Source organism: Balaenoptera borealis, assembly GCF_965194805.1.
Source record: "Balaenoptera borealis genome assembly, chromosome: 16".
Classification (NCBI taxonomy): Eukaryota; Metazoa; Chordata; class Mammalia; order Artiodactyla; family Balaenopteridae; genus Balaenoptera; species Balaenoptera borealis.
This window is the reverse complement of record NC_138872.1, coordinates 30,968,331-30,989,963: the sequence shown is the minus strand read 5'-3', so window position 1 is coordinate 30,989,963 and position 21,633 is coordinate 30,968,331. Positions and strand designations below refer to the sequence as shown.

General features: G+C 55.2%; 1 protein-coding gene across 7 annotated transcripts in view; it reads left to right on the top strand.

The window, feature by feature from the left end:
• SIGLEC1 (sialic acid binding Ig like lectin 1) overlaps window positions 1-21,406 on the top strand; it is a 36,702-nt gene extending 15,296 nt beyond the window's left edge. Inside the window, exons 1-22 of one of the 7 annotated variants that reach the window (XM_082358956.1) lie at window positions 88-170; window positions 4,720-4,795; window positions 5,097-5,456; window positions 5,778-6,074; window positions 7,398-7,664; window positions 7,974-8,228; window positions 9,498-9,797; window positions 10,462-10,719; window positions 11,755-12,090; window positions 12,365-12,619; window positions 12,841-13,143; window positions 14,219-14,479; window positions 14,640-14,951; window positions 15,767-16,021; window positions 16,322-16,591; window positions 16,679-16,930; window positions 17,251-17,553; window positions 18,190-18,450; window positions 19,227-19,529; window positions 19,790-19,892; window positions 20,244-20,316; window positions 20,970-21,406. In XM_082358956.1, the coding sequence (XP_082215082.1) occupies window positions 4,747-4,795; window positions 5,097-5,456; window positions 5,778-6,074; window positions 7,398-7,664; window positions 7,974-8,228; window positions 9,498-9,797; window positions 10,462-10,719; window positions 11,755-12,090; window positions 12,365-12,619; window positions 12,841-13,143; window positions 14,219-14,479; window positions 14,640-14,951; window positions 15,767-16,021; window positions 16,322-16,591; window positions 16,679-16,930; window positions 17,251-17,553; window positions 18,190-18,450; window positions 19,227-19,529; window positions 19,790-19,892; window positions 20,244-20,316; window positions 20,970-21,077 (5,181 nt within the window). In that variant the 5' untranslated portion in view covers window positions 88-170; window positions 4,720-4,746 and the 3' untranslated portion in view covers window positions 21,078-21,406. Of the gene's footprint in view, window positions 1-87; window positions 171-4,530; window positions 4,796-5,096; window positions 5,457-5,777; window positions 6,075-7,397; window positions 7,665-7,973; window positions 8,229-9,497; window positions 9,798-10,461; window positions 10,720-11,754; window positions 12,091-12,364; window positions 12,620-12,840; window positions 13,144-14,218; window positions 14,480-14,639; window positions 14,952-15,766; window positions 16,022-16,321; window positions 16,592-16,678; window positions 16,931-17,250; window positions 17,554-18,189; window positions 18,451-19,226; window positions 19,530-19,789; window positions 19,893-20,243; window positions 20,317-20,969 lie in introns of those variants that run through there. The other 6 variants (XM_082358955.1, XM_082358957.1, XM_082358958.1 and 3 more) reach the window with 6 other exon arrangements.
• Window positions 21,407-21,633: the final 227 nt, after the last annotated feature.

The following is a 21,633-nucleotide window of genomic DNA, read 5'->3' as shown; positions in this document are numbered from 1 at the left end:
AGCCTCCTGGTCGGGCAGTAGAGCTGAGGCTTTGGGAAAAGGGGAAGCAACCCCGAGGCTGGGTCTCCTCTCCAGGAGAGCCAGCAGCACCTCGAGCTCCTGGCCCTGCCCCCTCCATTCTTCTCTCCTGCAGTTTGCCAGCCTTGCAGCCATCTCCCCCTGTGGAGCAGGTACTCCCATCCCTGGGCCCGGAGGGCGAGAGGAGGCTTGGGAGAGGGGCTGGGCTGGGATTTGCTGGGGGACACCTGGGTGTCCAAGCCCAAGACATTAATCAAAGCTGCAGTCATAACCCAAACCCCTGAACAACCCCAAACCTTCTCCAACCCACATCCCAAGCCCCATCCTAACCGTCACCTTGACTCCTGCCCTGCCCAGCCCGGGTACTTATTCCGACCTTGCCTCACCCTCCATTGCATCCTATCCCCTACCATTTAGTAACCGTCATCTCCATCCAGCCCCTGGCCTGACTTGCATGCTCACCCAACACCACCACTCTCAACTCCGTGCCAACCCTAATTCTATTCCAAATCCCAGCCTAACCATTACCTTCACCCCTACCCAACTGCAGCCCGACCCTCACCTTCCCCTCATTTCACTTCACTTGTTACCACTTCATTCATCTGAGCGAAGGCCCCCGGCACCGCCCAGCATAGCTTGGGGGAATGGGCATTCAGGCTAAGAGCATTTACAGTCAGATTAAGGAATGAAATGTGAAACTTCTACTACCCATTTCAATGCCAATAGACCTCATTTATGGATAATATGGCTTTCCAAGTTAAATGTTTGGCCTATGTTTGGGGCTTTCCACCATTATGAAGATAATGTACTCCCGGAATTGCCCATCTGTACCTGATTTCCGATCTGTGCAGTAGAGCACTCCAGCTGGCTCTGTCACCCCATTTCCCTCCTTCTCCAGCCTGAATAGGGAAGTTGGGGAGAAGCTCTGGTACTAGGAAATAGAAACTGAATCCTGCACCCAGGCACAGCTGCCTACAGTAAAACTGCCTCTGCCCTTTCTTCCCCAGGCCAAACTTGGCCTCTAGGATCAGAGGTCAGGGACTTGTGGCCCAGCCGGCCCTCCCAGATGTCCTGGGACACTTGGTCTCATATAGACTTTACCCACTCACTTGCTCTCACACAGGCAGCAAACATGGGTGCCCCCCATGTGCCATCCACCCCAACCCAGTGCTGATGCAGTATATACCAGTTCTGGGAGTGGGATTTTAAACTCTGCCTTCAGAGTGCCCAAGACTTGGAGATTGGAGGATGAACCCGGGAGCCATGCTCTCCCACATGGTCATTGCCTAAGGGCTGCAGTGCTCCCTGTCCCCAGTACAGCCACCCCCCTACCCCAGAACCTGCAATCATCCCTCCAGCACCAGGAGGTGCTGGGTGCGGGTGCCCACCAAGACACCAGCTCAAACCAAGCCCTAGGGGTACCTCCCCCTCAACACCAGGCTTTAAACAAGGAAAAGGAGCTCCCTTCCTGGGGTTCTTCTTGCCCTCTCTTTTTTCCAGAAAAGTTCTCTGGGCTGAGGGTGGTCTTTGGGGTGGAACAGGCTGAGCCAGTAAGCTGGACTCTGGTGGGACTGACTTCTTGGGTATTGGGACTGGGCTAAGTATAGGTGACATCTACATGATGTGATTTGGGGTGGTTCTAGAAAGGGTCCTCTCAAAAATCCCTGCTCCATTCTGGGGTCAGTATGTCTAAAATCCTACCATTCCTCCTGTAGCTTCAGCACTGCCCCTTCCAGGGCCCCAAATGGGAACATCAGGGGAGCTGGGGACAATATGAACATTGGTGATGTCCCAGCTGTAGAGGAGGTGACCTTGATGCCCAGTGTGGCTCTGGGCCCCAGGGCCACACATGCCCCCAAACATGCCCAGTAGGCCACTGCTCAGTCCAGCATCCAGGCCATAGCATCCAGGTCATGGGCCCCAGCCTGGGCCAGCATGAGCCTCTCCTGTGGCCAAGGACCAGGTGTGGAGTGTGTGGATACATCTTCCTGGGAGAGGAGCAGGACTAGGACTGCCCAAAGAACTGAGGATGAGCCACTGGGCCTCAGCAAATGACCAGACCTGTCTGCAGGAGCAGCCTAGCCAGGGACCCAAGTCAACTAAGGAACAGGGCGCTGCCTGTTCTTCCCTCAGTTTTGCCTTTACTGTGCTCCCTCTCTTCACACTTGGCTAGTCATCCTGACAGGCAATTCAGGCCCTATCCAGGCTCTGGGCATTTGTTCAGCCTCTCCCCAGGTGTGCCCCCTGGCAGCTACCAGAATCAGCTGGGCCCCACCCCTGAGACAGATAGGTTGGGGGCTGGGAGATGTCATGAGTTTCCTGTTCCCACTTCCAGCCTCCCCAGGCCCTTCCCGTCAATCTGTAGAGTCAGCATTTAAGACCAGGAAGGATTGCAAAGTTGGCAACATGGGTTTTTTATGTGTATGTTGTAAAATATACATAACCTAACCATTTTTTAAGTGTTTTAACCATTTTTGCAGTGTACAATTCAGTGGCATTAAGTACATTCATAATACTGTGTAACCATCCTTACTGTCTATTTCCAGAACTTTCTCATCATCCAAAATAGAGACTCTATACCTATTAAACATTAACTCCCCAGTCCCTCCTCTCTCCAGCCCCTGGTAACCTCTATTCTACTTTCTGTCTCTATGAATTTGCCTGTTCTAGGTACCTCATATAAGTGGATGCATACCATATTTGCCCTTTTGTGCCTGGCTTATTTCACTTAGCATAATGTTTTTAAGGTTCGCCCATGTGTGTAATATTTGTCAGAATTTCATTCCTTCCTATGGCTGAATACTATTCTGTTGTATGGATATACCACATTGATCTGCTGATGGACACTTGGGTTGCTTCTACTTTTTGGCTATTATGAATAACTCTGCTATGAACATGTGTGCAAGTAACTGTTTAAGCCCCTGTTTTCGATTCTTTTGGGTATATAACTAGGGGTGGAGTTGCTAGATCATATGGTAATCTATGTCTGACTTTTTGAGGAAACACAAAACTGTTTTCCAGAGGGGCTGCACAATTTTACATTTCCACCAACAGTACATGAAGCTTCCAATTACTCCACAGCCTTGCCAACATTTGTTATTTTCTGGTTTTGTTTGTTTGTTTACAGTGTGAAGTGGTAGCTTATTGTGGTTTTGATTTGCATTTCCCTAATGACTAATGATGTTGATGCATCTTTTCATGGGTTTATTGGCCATTCGTGTATCATCTTTGGAGAAATGTCTATACAAGTCTTTAGCTCATTTTTTTGAATTTGGGATGTTCGGTGTGGGGGGGGTTGTCCTTGAATTGTAGGAATTCTTTATATATTCCAGATGTTAATCCCTTATCACCTATATGATTTGCACATATTTTCTCCCATTCTGTGGGTTGACTTTTCTCTCTCTTGATAGTGTCCTTTGATGCAAAAAAGTTTTCATTTTGATCAAATTCAATTTATCTATTTTTTCTTTTGTTGCTTGTGCTTTTGGTGTCATACTTAAGAAATCATTGCCTGTTACTAGGTCATGAAGATTTTCACCCATTTTCTTCTAACAGTTTTATAGTTTCAGTTATATGTGTTTCTGGCATCTCTCCCCTTTGGATTCATATCTGTTGCACCTCTTAGAGCCCCCATCTCCACCAGGGGCACTCTATGGCAGAGGGTCTGCCTTCTTGTGCATGGTATACAGTAGGCATTTAACTCCTGTTTGTAGGATATATGTTGGGCAGGGTCCTTGTGACCCCTGTCACACCTAGACTTGCCCTGCCACCAACTCTAAACCACCAAGGCCCACACCCTTCTCTTGCCCACTACTGCCGGGGGGCTCTGCTCTGCTGCAGGACACATGTCCTCAGTCCCAGGTCCTGAGAAATGGGTGCTCACAGCTACCAAGGACAAGGCAAGCACAGAGATGGCTCTGGAGTGGCTAGAGACCCCAAAGGGGAGGTTTCAGCTAGAAGCCACCTTGGAGACGGAATAAGATTTCAGCAGGCAAAGATCATTTGTGGTGAGGCCAGAGCTGGTCAGCTGGAGAGCTCATGGGCAGACAGGATTGGCCCCACGGTGGGAACTGGTTCCAGGGTGGCCCCAGGGGGAGCAGGAAATGGGGGCAGAGCTGGGAGTAGGAAAGGAAGAGCTTTCAGGGTTGTATGGGGAACCACATCTCACGGGCAATGGGGAGCCACAGAAGGCTTTTGAGCAGGGGAGTGACTCTTAAAGGCTGCACTTTTGTAAGTGCTCAGTCAAGCCCCATTATGGTCTATAGCTGGTAAGACTGGTGGTAGGGAGACAAGTCTAAAATAAGAAACCATCATTTTTGCTGGATGCCTTGGAGTAAGTCACTGGGCCTTTCTGGGCTCCAGTTCCTGGTGACTTGGGTGGCAGGGAGGGGGCAGGGAAGTGGGGGAAAGGAAGAAACAGCTGTTCATCCTTGAGGGGCCTGGGAAAGCAGAACTTAGGGCGGGGCCAAGAGACAGACAGAGGACTTTCTGGGGCATGCCACCAAGCGAGGGCATTCCTGGGTACAGCCTGAGCTGGGGACACGGGCTCCTGTCTCCCAGTGGCAGCTGCCCTGCCCTCTCACTGGGTTGGCCAGCATAGCGTGTGAGGAAACAGGGCTGGGCTCCCAGCAGGCTCTGAGACTGAGGTTCCCCAGGAGGCCTCTGTGTGCCCAGCCAGCACAGTGAACACCACCCTCTTAGGCACCAGAACCAGCGTGAGAACCTGCTATGGACTTCCCGCTCCAGTTCCTCCTCCTGGCCTCATCCATCCCAGCAGGTAAGCTTCGCTGGCCTTTTCCTTCTTATAGGGCCTGGCCTCAGTGAGTCCAGCCCTCTATTGGCCTGGGCAGACTGGACTGTGTCTGGTCACAGGTTTAGCTGCTGACTTTGAAGGAGGGCATGGGAAGGCAGTGACAGGGAACAGTGACCCTCTTTGGGGTGCCCAGAGGGGCTGCATTGCTGGGGGCAAGGTAGAGCTTGGGGGCACATCTGGGGCACCTTCTGTGGGGCAGAGCATGGGGCTCTGCAGTGACCCCAGGCCTGCATCACACTCCTCCCTGTCCTGCCCCCCAACTCAGGCCTGACCTCATGGGGCGTCTCCAGTCCCCAGGCTGTGCAGGGCGTAAGGGGTTCCTGCCTCGTCATCCCCTGCATCTTCAGCTTCCCTGCCAGCGTGGAGGTGCCCCACGGCATCACAACCATCTGGTACTATGACTACTCGGGCAATCGGCAGGTAGTGAGCCATTCCGGGAACCCCCAGCTGGTGGAGGCCCGTTTCCAAGGCCGTGCCCTGCTGGTGGGGCGTGCCGAGCACAAGTTGTGCAGCCTGCTGCTGAGGGACCTGCGGCCCGAGGACTCGGGCTCCTACAACTTCCGCTTTGAGATCAGTGAGGGCAACCGCTGGTCAGACGTCACAGGCACAGTGGTCACCGTGACAGGTAAGGAGCAGGGCCACTGCCTGGAAGGGACTCCCAGACTGCTCCTGGCCCCACTGGCTCACAGACCCAACCCTGGTCCTAAATCCAAACCCAGCCTCAATCTTGGCCGCAGTTCCAGCCCCAGCCCTAATCTTGGCCGCAGTTCCAGCCCTAATCTTGGCCGCAGTTCCAGCCCCAGCCCTGTGCCCCCTGGAATTACCCCCAATGAACCCCTCGCATCCTCCTTCCCCTTGAAGCCCCCTGCCCAAGGCTGGAGTTTCTAGGGCAGGAGGTCTCAGGTGCAGTGAAGGGGAGCCCCTAGCCTCCTGTCTTTTTCCTCAGAGGAGCCCAGCGTGCCCACCATTGCCTCACCAGCTGAGCTGCGCGAGGGCATGGAGGTGGACTTCAACTGCTCCACTCCCTACGCGTGCCTGCAGGAGCCAGTCAGTCTGCAGTGGCAAGGCCAGGACCCCACCCGCTCTGTCACCTCCAACCTCCAGAAGCTTGAGCCCACGGGCATCAGCCACCTGGAGACCCTCCACATGGTCCTGTCCTGGCAGGACCATGGCCGGACCCTGCGCTGCCAGCTCTCGGTGGCCAACCACAGGACTCAGGGCGAGGTTCAACTCCAAGTGCAGTGTGAGTGCGCTGGGGGCCACGCCCTCGTCACTGAGCACATGTCTGTGGCTCCCCCGTGGAAACAGTCCCTTCTCCAGCCTGTAGAAATAGCCAGGCTGCACTCGGACCCACAGGGTGGGGCAGGTGGAGAGAGACGACTAAGCCCTAAGGGCCACATTGAAAGGCTCCCTTCCACCTCCAGTCCCCGAAGCTGGGCTGGGCAGAGAAGAGGAGACACAAAAAGCCAGAGAATTGGGGGTCAAGCAGCAGGGGCCCTGGGGTTTAGCCCAGCCCTGGAGGTTGCCACAGAGGCAGGGGTTTACCCCTTTCCTGCCTAAGGCCGCTCATACTCGTGACCAGGGTAACACCCAGACATGGCAAAGAGGCAGTGGGAGGAAGTCCGAGTTTTCACTTGGTTATGCATCTTCCCATCACAGTAAAACAGGGCAGCCTGTTCTAGAACGACTGCTGTACACAGGCATCAGGCTGGCTGCTGGCTCCGCCATCAACTAGATGAGCAAACTTTGGACAAGTTACTTGCCTCTCAGAGCCTCTGTTTTCTCATCTGTATAGTGGAGGTAATAGTAAATTCTTTCTATCTCACAGGATTGTTATGAAAATTAAAGGAGTGCTTGGTACCTATTAAGCACTCAAAAAATTAGCTTCTATTATTTTCATATTTACATAGATTAAGCACTTGAAAATATTAGCTTTTTTTTTTTTTTGACCACACCTCACAGCTTGCCGGATCTCAGTTCCCTGACCAGGATTGAACCTGGGCCACAACAGTGAAAGCCCAGAATCCTAACCACTAGTCCACCAGGGAACTCCTGAAAATATTAGCTTTTATTAGCATAGTTACATAGAGAGAGGCTTTGGAACAAGATTTAAAGAAGTGCAGTTTCTTTGTATTGTATCTGTATTTCTTTGTTGTAACTCAACAAATGAGGTAAACATTCTGAGTGAATTTGGCTCTGCCTTTGGCCTCTCCATTAGGTGGTTGGTCCCTTGCCAACAGCTACCACAAGCCACTAAAGCAAGCAGTGTGTCCATGACTCACAGGTAGAAGAGAGGTAATGGACACGTCATGAGGCAGAAAGCCATAGAGGGCAGCGTAGGCTGGACGCTAGGCCAAGCATCACAGCATCAGGCTCTCAGTGGAGAAGGAAGGGATCAGGACTCCTCACAAGGTGGGGGGCAGTGCCTGCCCTGGACGGGGGAACTAATGGGACTTATGATTTATCTGGGTGGGCTTCTTTAAGGCAGAGGGTTGAAAGAGGAGAGGAAAAATGCCCCCTGCCTTCCCTGAGCACCATATTTGACACCCCCCATCATGCCTTGCAGATGCCCCCAAGGGTGTGAAAATCCTCCTCAGCCCTTCGGGGCGAAACATCCTTCCAGGTGATCTGGTCACACTCACCTGCCAGGTGAATAACAGCTACCCTCAGGTCAGTTCCGTGCAGTGGGTCAAGGATGGGACGCACCTCAAAGACCAGAGTCGTGTACTACAGCTGCCCCAGGCAGCCTGGGCCGATGCTGGCATCTACACCTGTGAAGCTGGGAATGGTGTGGGCTCTTCAGTCTCACCCCCTGTCAGCCTCCACGTCTTCAGTGAGTCCTGGGTGAGCCTGGGTCTTGACCAGAGGGCAGGGAGGCGTCCAGGCCATGGCAGCTGAGGGAAACCAGGCCAAGGTGCCTCCTGGGATGCCGGTAAGGAGTCCCAGCCTTGTGTCAGACAGATGGCAAACCTCCCTGGCAGTGAACAGGGCAAAGAGATGCATGGCCAGTCCAGGAGGCTCCTCTGCAGAAGGGGCATGATGTAGAATGGGCAGAGATTTAGGCTGATTGGCTGCAACCCTGAGGGTTTGGGCCTGGAAGTCAGCTGGGTATCCCCCAGTGTGCCCTATGTTGCCCCCACAGTGGCTGAGGTCCAGGTGAGCCCAGCAGGCTCCATCCTGGAGAACCAGACAGTGACGCTGGCCTGCAACACACCTAAAGAAGCGCCCAGCGAGCTGCACTACAGGTGGTACAAGAACCACGCCCTGATGGAGGACACTCACAGCCGCATCCTCCAGCTGCGCTCAGCCACCAGGGCTGATACAGGCTTCTACTTCTGTGAGGTGCAGAATGCCCAGGGCAGCAAGCGCTCTGATCCGGTCAGCGTGGTGGTCAGCTGTAAGTGGTGGGGGGGTGCGGCACTGGACCTGGGAGCCGGGCTAAAGAGTAGAGCCCCCTGCAGAAGGGTTGGGGTCCTGGGCCCAGGTGCCCTTGAGCTCACATCTGGTCAAGGCTTTGACCTCCCCGGGCTTCCGTTTCCTCCTATTTAAAAAAACATTTTATTTTGAAATAAGTTCAAACTTTAACAATGTTGCAAGAAGAAAACAAAGAATTATCATATACCTTTAACTTAGGTTCTGCATTTGTTAATATTTTTGGAAAATTGATTTTCTCCCTCTCTCTCTCTAGCTATATATTATATGTGTTTGTGTATATATGTGCTCACACATGCACACATATACATGTATGTATGTATATATGCACATATATGTGTGCATGCATGCACACATTTTTCTCTACATATACACTCTCTATCCACATGCATACATACATATGCACTCAATAGGTATACATACACACATATTCTATCATCTATCTATCCATCCATTTATATTCCTGAAGTTGTAGGCATAATGCCCCTTTACCCCTTAATTTCTCAGCATGTATTTCCTAGGGTCACTCTCACGCATAACCACAGTATGATTGTATGTAGTCAGGAAGCTTAACATTGATACAAGGCCATTGTCTAATCTACAATCCATATTTAAATTTTACCGGTTGGCCCAATAATGTCCTTTATGGTAATTACTTTTTTCTGGTCCAGGATTCAATCCAGGATCCTACATTGCATTCAGTCGTCAAGTCTCTTTATTCTCCTTCATTCTGGCACAGCTCCTCAGTCTTTCCTTGTCTTCCTTGACATTGAACTCCAACGAGCACAGGCCAGTTGTTCTGTGATGCTCTCAGTTTGCGTTGGTCTGAATGGAGCAGACCAAGCCAGTGCACGTGGGCAGGGACACCGTGGATGTGATTCTGTGTCTGTCTCCCTGTGTCACATCAAGAGGCACGTGGGGTCAGTTTGTCCCATTGCTGGGAGTGTTCACTTTGATTATTTGGGGCAGTGCTGCCCACTGCCAGGTTTCTTTGCCAGTTTTCCCACCTTTAAAGTGGGGTCCCTGGATCCCCATTCTCAGGGTGGCCACAAGGATTGACTGGGATGACAGAGTGATTTGCCCAATCCGGGATAGACACTCAGGAGCTGCTGGGGTCACCCCCCCTTTCCCAGGGCATTATGGGACAAAGTGGGTGCAGGGGTCATAGGCTATAAGGGGAGATCTAGGAATGCCCCTGTTGAGGGTAACAGGTCTGCCCCTCATCTTCACACAGACCCACCCCTCGCCCCGGACCTAACTGCCTTCCTGGAGACACAGGCAGGGCTGCTGGGCATCCTCCAGTGCTCTGTGGTCAGCGAGCCCATGGCTACTCTGGTGTTGTCACATGGGGGCCTCATCCTGGCCTCCACTTCCGGGGAGGGTGACCACAGCCCACGCTTCAGTGTCTCCTCTGCCCCCAACTCCTTGCGCCTGGAGATTCGAGACCTGGGGCCAACTGACAGTGGGGAGTACACGTGCTTAGCCACCAACTCCCTTGGGAATGCGTCCTCCACTCTGGACTTCCATGCCAATGGTAAGATGGCCCCAGTGAGGCTAGTGGAAGGAGTCGGAGGAGGAGGCCTTCTCTGGCACCTTCCTCCTGGGAGCCCAGAGGGGTCAACTGAGGGCCTGAACTAGCTGGCTAGAAAAAAATCACATCAAAGATATGAGGTATACAGTCATCCCAGCCTCAGAGGTTCCTAGAAGTCAAGGCAAAAAGGGAAACATGGAAGGCTGAGTTATTCCTTTTGTACCCATTCTGACTCTGAGCTTGGAGGGTTCTTCAATGCGCATTCATTTGTTTTTTATTTATTGAACATTTGGGGCAGACTCCGTGCTAGGAGTCAGATGCAGAAGGCCAAATAGAGAAGTTGGGTCTTGGTGCATGTGCTGCCCTTCCCTCCTTCTGAGGCAGACATAGGTAATTGATCAAGCCAGGTTTTTGACATAAGCCTGGGATCTGGCTCAGAATCCTTCTCAACCATGCTTCAGCCAGCTACTACCAATAAGAGCTGAATTGGCATTCAAGACCAGACCCTCCTAGATCATCAAGAGATTCACAGAGCTGATGCCACGATGCCCAGAGCTCCCTACGATTGAGTTGGGAGAGGGGAACCCGGGGGCGCTTCCTGCAGTGGGTGGCATGAGACCACAGGCGTGCAGGGGAGCTGAGCCTTCCTCTCTCCCTTTCCTGCTAGCAGCCCGCCTCCTCATCAGCCCGGCAGCAGAGGTGGCAGAAGGGCAGGCAGTGACACTGAGCTGTAGGAGCAGCCTAAGCCTGACACCTGACACACGCTTCTCCTGGTACCGGAATGGGGCCCTCCTTCTCAAGGGGCCCAGCAGCAGCCTTCTGCTCCCTGCAGCCTCCAGCACTGATGCCGGCTCATACCACTGTTGGGCCCAGGATGGCCATAGCACCAGCGGGCCCTCCTCACCTGCTGTCCTCACCGTCCTCTGTGAGTAGCCTTCCCACCAGCCCCTGCCTGCCGTGAGGAGGATCAGCCCATTGGAGTCCATCAGCCACCCCCACCTCCTCCAGGCTCTCCTGGCCCTGTCCTGCCCTGGGGTCTAGATGAGGAAGGCAGCCACGAGCCTGGGCATCACGGACCTCAACACCCAGGACTGAAATTTGGAGACCGAGGCTGGGGAATCTCATTTCTCAGCCCCAGTTCCATTAGGGCTCTGCCTCTAGCCTCAGACCCATCATGGACACCATGTCCAAACTTTGTCCTCCAGAGCTGGGCCCTGGGACACTGTACTCACATATGTGCACACACCCCATAGGCTGTGCCCTCACAGGTGCAGACCCGAAGACAGAGCCTCTCCGCACAGGGACTGCGTCCTGTCAAGGGTGGATGCTTTTGAGGGGCTGACCAATGTTCAGGACATACTTACCTTCCAGAACACCTTCCCTGACATGTGCAGGAGTCATGTCCAGGGACTGTCAGGAAGAGCAGGTGCTTCTGGGGGGTTTTCTAGTGTTCAGGGTGAGATCACATGGGGACTTTGGCCCCAATCTTCAGAAACTTCTAGGAAGAGGGCATTTTAGGCATTATCTATTCTCACAGGAGCTGGCTTGGAGATCAGAGATAAGAGGCAGGAAGGATCTTGGGGGAAGGGATGGGGTGCAGAGTGGAAGCAGAGAGCAAGACACCCAGGGATTGCGAGGTAGGCGCCTGCTCAGGAGCACCTGGAGGTTATGCAAGGTGGCTGCTTGCCCATATGGTACCTCTGTCCAAGCTAGAAAATGGCACTCCTTCTGGGAAGATGCAGTCCAGCGCTAGGGCATACCTTAGCACAAGGGGCATGGGCTGAGGTCTTCCCACCCTGGTCTGTTTGTCCTTGTGTCGTGCACAGCCTGCACAGCTGTTTGCGGCAGCTCTGGGTGCATGCCTTTGCTCAGTGTGTTCTGGGAGCCTAGCCAGCCTTTAGTGGACCTGTGGGACCCTGGCAGAGGCTGTGAGATAGTGCCCATGCTCCTCTCCCTACAGATGCCCCACGCCAGCCCATGTTTACCGCCCGGCTGGACCCTGATACCACAGGAGCCAGGGCTGGACGGAGAGGCCTCCTCTTGTGCCGTGTGGACAGTGACCCCCCGGCCCAGCTGCGGCTGCTCCACAGGGACTGTGTCGTGGCCTCTTCCCTGCCAGCCGGGGGCAGCTGTAGCACCTGTGGGGGCTGTTCCCAACGCACAAAAGTCACCAGAGCCCCCAACCTGCTGCGTGTAGAGATCCAAGACCCGGTGCTGGAGGACGAGGGCATGTACCTGTGCGAGGCCAGCAGTCTCCTGGGCAATGCCTCTGCCTCGGCGACCTTCAATGCCCAGGGTGAGGCGGGTCAGGGAAAGGGTCGCTCAGGGTCAGGGGCTGGTACTCGGGACCCCATTCCTTTGCAACCCCCAGCTCTGAGGAGGGTCTATGGGGCGAAACCACCTTTGGTCAGCAGTGAGAGCTTGCTTTCCTCCCCCTGCCCCATGGGCACCCCAGAGGGCCTCCTTCCCACCCCCTCCAGGCAGGGAGGCTGGACCACTGGCACCGGGGTCTGGGGGGAAGCCATCAAGGTGAGGCCTGTCTCAGTAGGCCTGTGCTGCTTGTTCTCCAGCCACTGTCCTGGTCATCACACCATCGCACACGCTGCAGGAGGGCACTGGAGCCAATCTGACTTGCAGGGTGGGCCGGGAAGCCGGTGGCCCTGCCAACTTCTCCTGGTTCCGGGATGGGGCACTGTGGGCCCAGGGCCCCCTGGAGACCCTGACGCTGCTGCCCGTGACCAGAAAGGATGCTGCCCTGTATGCCTGCCGCATCCTCACCGAGGCTGGTGCCCAGCTGTCCACCCCTGTGGTCCTGAGTGTGCTCTGTGGGTGATGGGCAAGGGCAGGTTTGGACCCTTGGAGGGTGGAAGGGGTGGTCTGGGGGAAACAGGGCTGAGGTTGGGTTTGGGGAGGCAAGAACGTGGCTCGGGCGTGGGCAAGTGCGGGACTGAACTGCGTGTGTGTGTGGGGTGGGGGGATGGAGTGTGGCAGGTGAAAGGTGGTGAGCTGGGCTGGGGGTGGCCTGAGCTCCCCACTATCCCTGCAGATCCCCCAGATCCTCCAAAGCTGTCAGCTCTCCTGGATGTGGACCAGGGCCACACGGCTGTGTTCATCTGTACTGTGGACAGTCGCCCTCTTGCCCAGCTGTCTCTGTTCCATGGGGAGCACCTCCTGGCCACCAGCCCGCGGCCCCGGCTCTCATCCCGTGGCCGCCTCCAGGCCAAAGCCACGGCCAACTCCCTGCAGCTAGAGGTCCAAGACTTGAGCCTGGGGGACTCTGGCAGCTACCGCTGCGAGGCCACCAATGTCCTGGGATCAGCCAACACTTCCCTCTTCTTCCAGGTCCGAGGTGAGTGTCGGTCCTCTGAAGCTGTGGTGGACCCAAGTGCCTTGGGGGCCACTCTGCGTATTTAGGTATAGATGTATAATATATAATATACAAATGTGAGTATATATACATATATATACATATATACACACGCATATGAATATATTCATATTCTTCATTTATCTATCTATATTCTTCTGTAATAATCCTCCCTAAGTGAATAAACCAGAAAAAAGGAAAGTTAATATCAATAATGCTGCAAAGGCCAAAGAAAAACACATTTTTTTCTCCCACAATGACAAACATCAGTTTTTGAACATTCTCCTTGGGCCTTGATTCTGCAGAGAAATTGAAGGTCAGAGTTTTAGGGGCTTGCTCATGGTCACGTGACTAGTCCCTGGCACATTCAATGCTGGCCCCTGGTACAGTCTGGGCTCTCAATCACCACTCCAGCTGTCTCTCCTTTTTACTCCTCCAACCCTGGTCTCCTCCTGCCTCAGACCCAGGGGGCACTAGGGACAGCCCTTTGCCCAGTCCCCAGTTCCTGGGCTCTCATGACTTGGAGGTTGGGTGCAGAGTTGGCTGGAGAGAGCTGAAAAGAACTCAAGATTACACAGCTGCTAACTTCCCCTTTCAAGCACTTGGTCACCCATGCTGAGGCCAGCTCATGATAAGGACAATGGCGCTTGGCATGACCTAAATCCTTACCATTTCAGTGTTTTATGGGGTCAAACCAACATTTGTCAAGAGCTAACATGTGCAGGTGCTGTGCCTGGCACTGGGGTTACAGGTCACACAACCTGAGGGCCCAGGTGAGGCTCACCCTCTGGTAGGTGAAATACTATTGACAAAGCAAAACCATAACTCAAGGTGGTGGGCAGTGAATGCTAGGTCAGAACCAGGGCAGCGGAGTCAGGTACAGGAGAGGAAGAGGCATGGAACTGCAGTGGGGCCCTCAGTAGTGGTCTGGTGGGGGAGCTGTGGCTCCGGGACACGGGCTTGGGGTCTTGCAGTCCTCATGTGGACACACATGCAGTCCCAGAATGTGGGAGGGTATGGCGGAGGGCCCTCACCTGCTCTTGGTTTCTCCCTGCAGGAGCCTGGGTCCGGGTGTCACCATCGCCTGAGCTCCAAGAGGGCCAGGCTGTGGTCCTGAGCTGCCAGGTACCCACAGGGGTCCTGGAGGGGACCTCATACCGCTGGTATCGGGATGGTCAGCCCCTCCAGGAGTCCACCTCGGCCACAGTCCATTTTGCAGCCATAACTTTGAGCCAAGCTGGGGCCTACCATTGCCAAGCCCAGGCTCCAGGTTCAGCCACCACGAACTTGGCTGTCCCTGTCAGCCTCCACGTGTCCTGTAAGCACTTTCATCTCGTTCGTGTTTCCTGGGGGATGAGGGAGCCAAGGGCATGACTGGGGAAGGAGATGTCGAGCCCCTGGTCCTGGGCTCTGCCTCCGAGAGAGTCCTAGATGAGGGACCACCTGGTTGGGCCCTGACCACTGCCTGCTTTGTGTAGATGCCCCTCGCCAGGCCACACTCATCCCCCTAATGGACACAGGCCCTGGGCGACTGGGCCTCCTCCTGTGCCGTGTGAACAGCGACCCTCCAGCCCAGCTACGACTGCTCCACGGGGACCTCCTCGTGGCTTCTACCCTACAAGGTGTGGGGGAGCTTGCAGGCAGCTCTCCCCGGCTACAGGTGGCTGTGGCCCCCAACACGCTGCGTCTGGAGATCCACAATGCAGTGCTGGAGGATGAGGGCGTTTACACCTGCGAGGCCACCAACGCCCTGGGCCAGGCCTCGGCCTCAGCCACCTTTGATGCCCAGGGTCAGTGTAGGGGTGTGAGTGTGTGTGGGGGTGGCTCCTTTAAGAGAAGAGGAGGTTGGAGAGGGTTCTGGAAGCCTGGGGCACAGGCAGGAGGGTTGAACATAAGACAGTCTGCATTCCCACCCTTCTTAAGGGCAGCAGTCTCCAGACCTGGTTTTCATGGAAAACCTTTTTTATTTTAAAAAAATTATTTATTTATTTATTTATTTATTTTTGGCTGCGTTGGGTCTTCATTGACTGCGCGCAGGCTTTCTCTCGTTGCAGCGAGCAGGGGCTACTCTTCGTTTCATTGCAGGGCGCGGGCTTCTCATTGCGGTGACTTCTCTTGTTGCAGAGCACGGGCTCTAGGCGCACGGGCTTCAGTAGTTGTCGCGCACGGGCTTCAGTAGTTGTGGCTCACGGGCTTAGTTGCTCCGCAGCATGTGGGATCTTCCCGGACCAGGGCTCCAACCTGTGTTCCCTGCATTGGCAGGCAGATTCTTAACCACTGCACCACCAGGGAACTCCCTGGAAACCTTTCTTAAAAACAGAATTTTACATGAATGCCCAGTGGATAAAACTAATCAGAAAGGGGGCACTCAAGGAGAAACCACAGCAGGGCAGGCGAGGCCTGTAGGGCTCAGGGAGAACTCTGCTTGGGACCAGCTGACAGATGATGAGCCATTTCCTGAGCTCCATCTCTGAGCCCCACTTACAGGTGGGTCACCTGGGTCTCCCAGAGGCCGAGGGGCTTCCCACCCTCATGGAGACAGGTGGCTTGCTTTACACAGCCTTCGGTATTCCCTGGTGTCCCCATGCCCTCCTTCTCTCCCCAGCTGTGAGTGTGCAGGTGTGGCCCAAAGCCACCGTACAGGAGGGGCAGCTGGTGAACCTGACCTGCCTTGTATGGACTACCCACATGGCCCAGCTCACCTATACATGGTACCAAGACGGGCAGCAGCGCCCAGGTGCTGTCCACTCCATCCCCCTGCCCAACGTCACGGTCATGGATGCTGCCTCCTACCGCTGTGGCGTGCTGACCCTTGGCCAGACACTCCACCTCTCCAGACCCGTCACCCTGGACGTCCTCTGTGAGTGTGGCTGGATGCAGGGTGGAGCTGGGAGGAATAACAACAGCTTGCAGGGATCAGGGCATGGCCAGAGCCTCACAGGCATCCACCCCAGGAACTCAGTACCGAGCTGGCTGATGGAGTACTGGACAAGGAGCATTAGAGTTTGGGGTCAATGGGGCAGAGAAGCAGTGCCCCAGATTGGGCAAGTGGAGGCCCTTGGGGGTGGGGAGCCAAGGCCCTCCTGGTTAGAATGCCACCTGCAAACTGGCCTCCTCACCACTGTGGTCCCTGAACTCCTATGCCTTTGTGCCTCCATAGATGCACCCCGCAGCATGCGCCTGACCTATCTCCTGGAGAGCCGCGGCGGGCAGCTGGCCCTGGTGCTGTGCACAGTGGACAGCCGCCCACCTGCCCAGCTGGCCCTCAGCCACGCTGGCCGTCTCCTTGTGTCCTCGACCACAGCCTCTGTCCCCAACACCCTGAGGCTGGAGCTGTGGGAGCCCAGGCCCAGTGACGAGGGTCTCTACAGCTGCTCGGCCCGCAGTCCTCTGGGTCAGGCCAACATGTCCCTGGAGCTGCGGCTAGAGGGTAAGGCAGGGCGCTAGCCAGGCCCACCAGGGGTGGGATCAGTTATGGTGTCTGGCCAGCCCAGCTGACCATGTCTTCTTGGTACAGGTGTGCAGGTGACCCTGGCTCCGTCGGCTACTGTGCCCGAGGGAGCCCCTGTCACAGTGACTTGTGAAGACCCTGCTGCCCGCCCACCCACCCACTATGCCTGGTACCACAATAGTCGTTGGCTGCAGGAGGGGTCAGCTGCCTCGCTCTCGTTCCCGGTGGCTACACGGGCTCACGCGGGCGCCTATACCTGCCAGGTCCAGGATGCCCAGGGCACACGCAGCTCCCGGCCCACAGTGCTGCATGTCCTCTGTGAGCAAGTGTCCTTGGCTGGGGGTGCCCAGGGTGGGTGGAGGGTGCTTCTGGGCCCTGGTGTGGGTGGGCATAGGACTGCAGGGAACCTGGGAACAGACACTTGGGGAAAGAAAGACATAGGTGATGAGGGAAGATTCCTTATGGTCCTGTGAACCCTGTCAGGAGGAATCTGCCCACAGGACTCCTGAGAAGCTGTCACTTCCCAGAAGTGACCATTTTCCCAGATGTTTCAGCCTCACCAATGCCAGGCAGGTGGGCAATGGATAGCACAGGGTTTCCAAGCAAAGCCCTCAACTCTGCCCTGCCCCACAACGCAGATGCCCCTCGGGACGCTGTCCTGTCCTCCTTCTGGGACTCAAGGGCCAGCCCCATGGCCGTGGTACAGTGCACTGTGGACAGCGAGCCACCTGCCGAGCTGGCCCTGTCCCACGATGGCAAGGTGCTGGCCACCAGCCACGGGGTGCACGGCTTAGCAGTGGGGACGGGCCACGTCCAGGTGGCCCGCAACGCCCTGCGGCTGCGGGTGCAAGATGTGCCCTCAGGTGACAAGGACACCTACGTCTGCACGGCCCGCAACTTGTTGGGCTCAGTCAGCACCATGGGGCAGCTGCAGGCAGAAGGTGAGCAGGCCAGGGCGCAGGAGGGGTGCCGGTGCTGTGGGGTCTGAGTCCATGTGAGGGGTGGGGCTCCCACAAGAGGGGGCTGGCTGGCCTGACCTGGTGGGGAGGAACAGCTCCCCCTGGAGGGGGTTGCCCAGAGTGAGGGGGAGAAACAGCCTGGCCCTTGGAGAGCTCCCTACGGAGGGGGAGGGACGTGGAGGTATGGCAATGCCCAAGGGGAGCTTGGGTGCAGGGGAGACATAACCTTGCCCTCACAGGGCCAAGACTACGGGTGGGAGCACTGACCTGCTCTGGGGAAACCAGGGATGGGAAGACAGACATAACCCTACCCTCAGGGAGCGCAGTTTGAGGGACAAGGTGCAGCCCCACCTTGGGGAGTCCAACCTGAGGGCAAGACACAGCCTCATCCATCAAAAAGCTTGAATTGATGAGAGAGGGAGGCAGAGCTTTGCCCCGGAAGTCCCCGGGGCAAGGAGGAGAGATAGCCCTGTTCTCAGTCTCATGGGGGAGACACAGTCCCACCTTTGGGGATCCAGATCCCAAGTCAGATCAGGCCTTCCCATCATGCACAGAGGCCAACCCAGAGACTCCGGCTCCTACAGGCCTACAGATCCCCAACCACTTCTGGTCCTGCAGGTGTGCATGTGGTGGCTGCGCCAGGGCTGGATGTGCCTGAGGGCACAGCGCTGAACCTGAGTTGTCGCCTCCCTGGCGGCCCTGGGCCCATGGGGAACTCTACCTTTGCTTGGTTCTGGAATGGCCGGCAACTACACACAGAGCCTGTGCCCACCCTCGCCTTCACACATGTGGCCCTCGCCCAAGCTGGGATGTACCACTGCCGGGCTGAACTTCCCACTGGGGCCACCACCTCTGCTCCAGTCATGCTCCGGGTGCTCTGTGAGTGTGACATCCTCCCCCTGCCCCAGTCTCCCCACATCTCACACACCCACTTCAGGTCTTCCTCCTCTTCTGTCTGCAAAGAACAAGGACTTCACAGGAATGGAGTCCTGGGTCAGAGGATTCCCAGTGACTGGTGTGATCTTGTGCATTCCTGCCTTGGCTTCCTTCTCTGTAAAGTGTCAGTCCCCTCACCTTGTGAGGAGTACACAAGATAGTACACAGTAGGCCCTCATCAACATTGGCCCCCTACTTTATTCTTCACCAGGGCCCCATACCGTATCAGTAAGCTATTGCTGTGTAATAAGCCACCCCAAAACCTAGTGCTTAAAACGACAGCCATTTTTCATTTGCTTACAATTCTGTGGGTCAGAAATTTGGGCTGGGCTCAGCTGTGCAGTTCTGCTAGTCTTACCTCATGTGGCTGCAGTTGCCCAGTGGCTGAACAGAGGCTAGATGGTCTAGGATGGCTTCACCCTCATGGCTGGCAATTGGGGCTGGTTATAGGCTGGGCCACATGTATCCAGCAGGCTGGCCTGGGCTTTCCACATGGTTGTTTTCCAAGGAGAGCAGAAGATGCAAGGCCCCTTGAGGTCTAGCCCTGAAGTCATACAATGTTACTTCTTCTGCCTTCAAAGTGAGTCACAGATTTAAGGAGTGAGGAAACAGGCTCTTCCTCTTAATGGGTGGAGCAGCAGTCACCTTGCATGGGGTACAGGGAGGGGAGGAATTTGTGGTTGTTTCTGCAATCACCACACTCCCTTGTCTTCCCACAGACCCTCCCAAGACGCCCACCATGACGGTTTTTCTGGAGCCCGAGGGTGGCGTCCAGGGCATTCTGGACTGCCGAGTGGACAGCGAGCCCCTAGCCAGCCTGACCATCCACCTTGGCAGTCGGCTGGTGGCCTCCAGCCAGCCCCAGGTTGCTCCTGCCAAGCCACACATCCACGTCTCAGCCACCCCCAATGCCTTGAGGGTGGACATAGGGGAGCTGAGGCCCGGTGACCAGGGGGAATATGTGTGCTCTGCCTCCAATGCCCTGGGCTCTGCCTCTGCTGCCACCTACTTTGGAACCAGAGGTGAGGGGGGCTCTATCTCCCAGGCCACTCTGCGCAGAGGCCCAGTTCTCAGGTCCAAAGGCTTCCTTCTGAGGTCTTTCCTGAATCACTTCTGCTGCAATCAGCTTGTCTAGTCCAGACTGATTTCTTGAAGCTCCTTTGTATGGGGACGCTTCTGAGAGAAAGTGAAACTTAGGTTTCATCTTGGGGGAGTCACCTTAGGAGGGAGCATTGGAGGCCTGGAGCCACAGCCACCCCTAAGCCCCACCCCTGTGTTCTAGCCCTGCACCGCCTGCATCTGTTCCAGCAGCTACTCTGGGTCCTGGGGCTGCTGGCGGGCCTCCTCTTCCTACTGCTGGGCCTGGGGGCCTGCTACGCCTGGAGGTGGGTCTGGAGCTAGAAGGTGGACAGAGTTACCTCATCCTTCCCCCATGTCCCTCCCACCAAATTCACAAGCTCCATACTTCCTAGCCTGTCCCTCTCTTTGCTCCAAATTTGGGAAGCCCTTCTAGAATCGTCTCTAAATCTATCTTTCTGTAGTTTTCTTCTCTTCTTATCTCTGCCCTCTCACTGCTGAAGAAAGGGCTGGGGAGGAAGAAAGTAGCCTACTCTCCACAAATCTCCCCAGCGCTCTGTGTAGTGAGCAGTCTGGGGTGAAGCTTAGAGGGTGGGGGAAGGGAATGGGGGCAGGCGGGGGAGGGGAGAGGCTCTCTGAGTCCACTTTTACCCTTGCAGAAGGAGGCATTTTCATAAGCTGAGAGTGGGTGAAAATTCGGTGGAGATGGCTTCTCAGAAGGAAACCACACAGGTATTCGTTCACCATGTGGGCACATGCAGACACAATGCTCGGCTAACCCGCAGTGCGGGGCTGGCACCGAGAGATTACTCTCATTTATAGGATGGTGTCTGGGGCTAGGCAGAGACTAGGGAGAGAGCATAGTGACCCAGCGCCCCCTGAGAAGACAGGGGGAGCCATATTCTGACTGGGGCAGAGCAGTCACGTGCTTGCTGCGTGGCTGCCTGAATGACTGGAGCAGACATTCTGAACTGAGCAGCATCACCTCTACTTCCAGGACACATCTTGTAACACAGGACCCCACCTGGGTTTTAGGGTCTCTCTTCCCCACTCCTGATTCCGCCCCTCACCTGGGCAGGGGTGAAAGTCTGTTTCTCCTCCCCTGTGATGTGTCCCCTTCTTCAGATAATCCATCTGGTGGGCCAGGGCTCCCAGCCACATTTCCAGTCATGCACACTCTCACCAATCCCCTTGGGACCCCTACCCAAGGCTGGGGACCTGGGGGACTGCCCTCCAGAGTTAGAGGTCAGGTGATGACTACTCCCAGAGTCCTCCAGTGACCAGAGTTTTCTCTGTGGGAAGTTCATTGATCCTGATGCAGCCACATTTGTGATCTCGTCCTGTGCTCTGCCCCTGAGCTGACCTGTAGCATTTCCTGCCTTCAGGGGGAGGAGGTTACCAGAATCTGTGATGACTCAGGCCCTGTGAACAAGGCAGCATTGGGTCCTGCCTGCCTCCATGAAAACAGCTCTGTGGCACCTGACTTTCTATGACCTGGCTCCAAACCCCAAGAAAAATGGGTGGTGAGAGGTGGACGTGAACATCAATCTACCAGGAAGGGTGTTGACCCTGGGGAACTCTGAAGAGAAATGAATTGACCATGTCCATTTCTCTTTCTCTTTTCTCCGGATCTCATCTCTCCATTGATATTCCAATGCATTGCCTCTTCACATCTTTCTCCTCCAAGCTTACCCTGGACATTTGAGATGAATTAGAATAGAAGAGCTTTCTACATCATCACAGGCTGGTCAAGGCACTCTGTACTAGCTAGAATATAAGCTAGGCTACTCTAACAAGACCAAATACAGTAACTTCAACGTGAGCGAATTTGATTTTTCTCTCCCATACTAGTCTGGGTATGTTATGGTGGTTTAAGATGTTGGAGCTCTGGATCCTTCTATTTTGTTGTTCTCCATCCCTAAAATGTTGCCTTTGATTGTGAAGTTCACAATGATGCCATTGCATTCACACTTCCTCCAGCAAGAAGAGGGAAGAGTGGAAGTTAAAGGCATGCCCATTCCCATTGTGGTTACAACCCAGAAGTTGCGC